Source organism: Carassius auratus, chromosome 16 (assembly GCF_003368295.1).
Source record: "Carassius auratus strain Wakin chromosome 16, ASM336829v1, whole genome shotgun sequence".
Lineage (NCBI taxonomy): Eukaryota > Metazoa > Chordata > Actinopteri > Cypriniformes > Cyprinidae > Carassius > Carassius auratus.
In genome coordinates this window covers 19,043,160-19,044,606 of record NC_039258.1, presented here as the reverse complement: position 1 = coordinate 19,044,606, position 1,447 = coordinate 19,043,160, and the positions used below count along the sequence as shown (strand labels likewise).

Here is a 1,447-nt window from a genome sequence, read left to right as displayed (position 1 = left end):
CAGCAGATTTAAAAAGAAATAAATGCAGTTGGTGTGCTTTTTTTTTTTTTGCAGCAAGTGCAGTAGCAGGGTGTCTTTTAATGAACTGTTTTGTATTTTGAGTATCAGCTAGCTAGCTAGTTAGTCTAATTAGCATGCCCATACCTTTCATTTCAATTATGCAATACAGTGGAAAATTACATTCTTAAACTTAATTATTTCATTTTATGTATGCTAGATTATAGTCCTAGTCATGGTCTTTTTCACAAGACATTTAGACACTTGGTGCCATTAACAGACACTTTGGTGAATTAAAAGCAAGCAGTAATGTAACTGAAGTTAAAACAACATTAAAGAATCTTAAATTTATTTTAAAGAAAATAAAGAAAAATTTAAATAAGCAGTTAACTCAAACAAAAACAATCCATGTGTCAGTGTTGCCAGTTAAGATCTTCTAAAAAAGGCTATTTCAAAATATTACATTAACTTCATGGGCTTAACTTGCGATTTTTACCTCTATATTGGTTTTTTTTTTTTTTTCTCCTCTTCTTTGTGGTGATTATCCTATCTAAATGAAAGGGCAGAGAGTCAGAACTGCACTTTTACTGGTCACCGGGACATACAAACTGCATGTATAGAGACATCAGTAAAATATGATAAAAATCGCGCAAACTTTTTTATGGGCTCGCCCCAAAATAAGGTTTAAACCGCCTTTTTAGAAATTGTCAGATTGTTCTTCTTTGATGAAGATCTTACCTTGTGACAGGCCAGGTCTTGTCCAGCTCCTCTTACTGATCAGATCCAGGTCGTATTCTGTGGGATAATGTCCACACACCATCATGAACAGAAGGATCCCCAGCGACCACACTGTTGTCGGCTTTGCATGGTATTTGCCGTTCACTATGACCTCTGGTGGACAATACGCTTTTGTGCCTGGAGAAAAGACAGTTTGTCAGTTCAACACATTTCCACATCATGTTGACTATTATAGGATGCAGTTCTGTGAGATAATTAACAGAGCAGTTCATAACACATACCACTGAAGACTTCATAGCCAAATCTCTTTATTTGCACACCGCACCCGAAGTCAATGAGTTTCACCTCCATGGTGTCCTGGTTTAACAGCAGGTTCTCCATTTTTATGTCCCGATGAAAGACACCACGCTTGATGCAAACATTAGCGGCTTCGGTGACCTGCTGCATGACCTTTCGTGCTGTCTCCTCATCGAGACGCTCTCCGTGGAGCTTTAAGAAATTTCTTAAATCCATGCAGGGCATGGGACGCTCCATGACCATAATGAAGTGGTCTTCGTTGTCCTCCCAGTCCAGAATTCTTATGATCTCAGGAGCTCTGGGGCTTTTATTGGCCATTAGCGTCAGTCCAATTTCCATTGGGATGCATTGGGGATGACCAGGCTAGAGAAAAGTAAATATAATGTTTTGATGAAGATGGTTTCCCAAATAATGA

General features: G+C 38.5%; 1 protein-coding gene across 1 annotated transcript; it reads right to left on the bottom strand.

Annotated features, from left to right (window-relative positions):
* Positions 1–914: 914 nt before the first annotated feature.
* LOC113116848 (serine/threonine-protein kinase pim-3-like) lies at positions 915–1,447 on the bottom strand. Its single transcript, XM_026285172.1, has one exon. The coding sequence runs from the start codon at positions 1,369–1,371 to the stop codon at positions 991–993; it is 381 nt and encodes a 126-aa protein (XP_026140957.1). The 5' UTR covers positions 1,372–1,447; the 3' UTR covers positions 915–990.

Coding starts and splice junctions, on each gene's coding strand:
- LOC113116848 (XM_026285172.1), bottom strand. CDS start 1,371: ATGGAAATTGGACTGACGCTAATGGCCAATAAAAGCCCCAGAGCTCCT.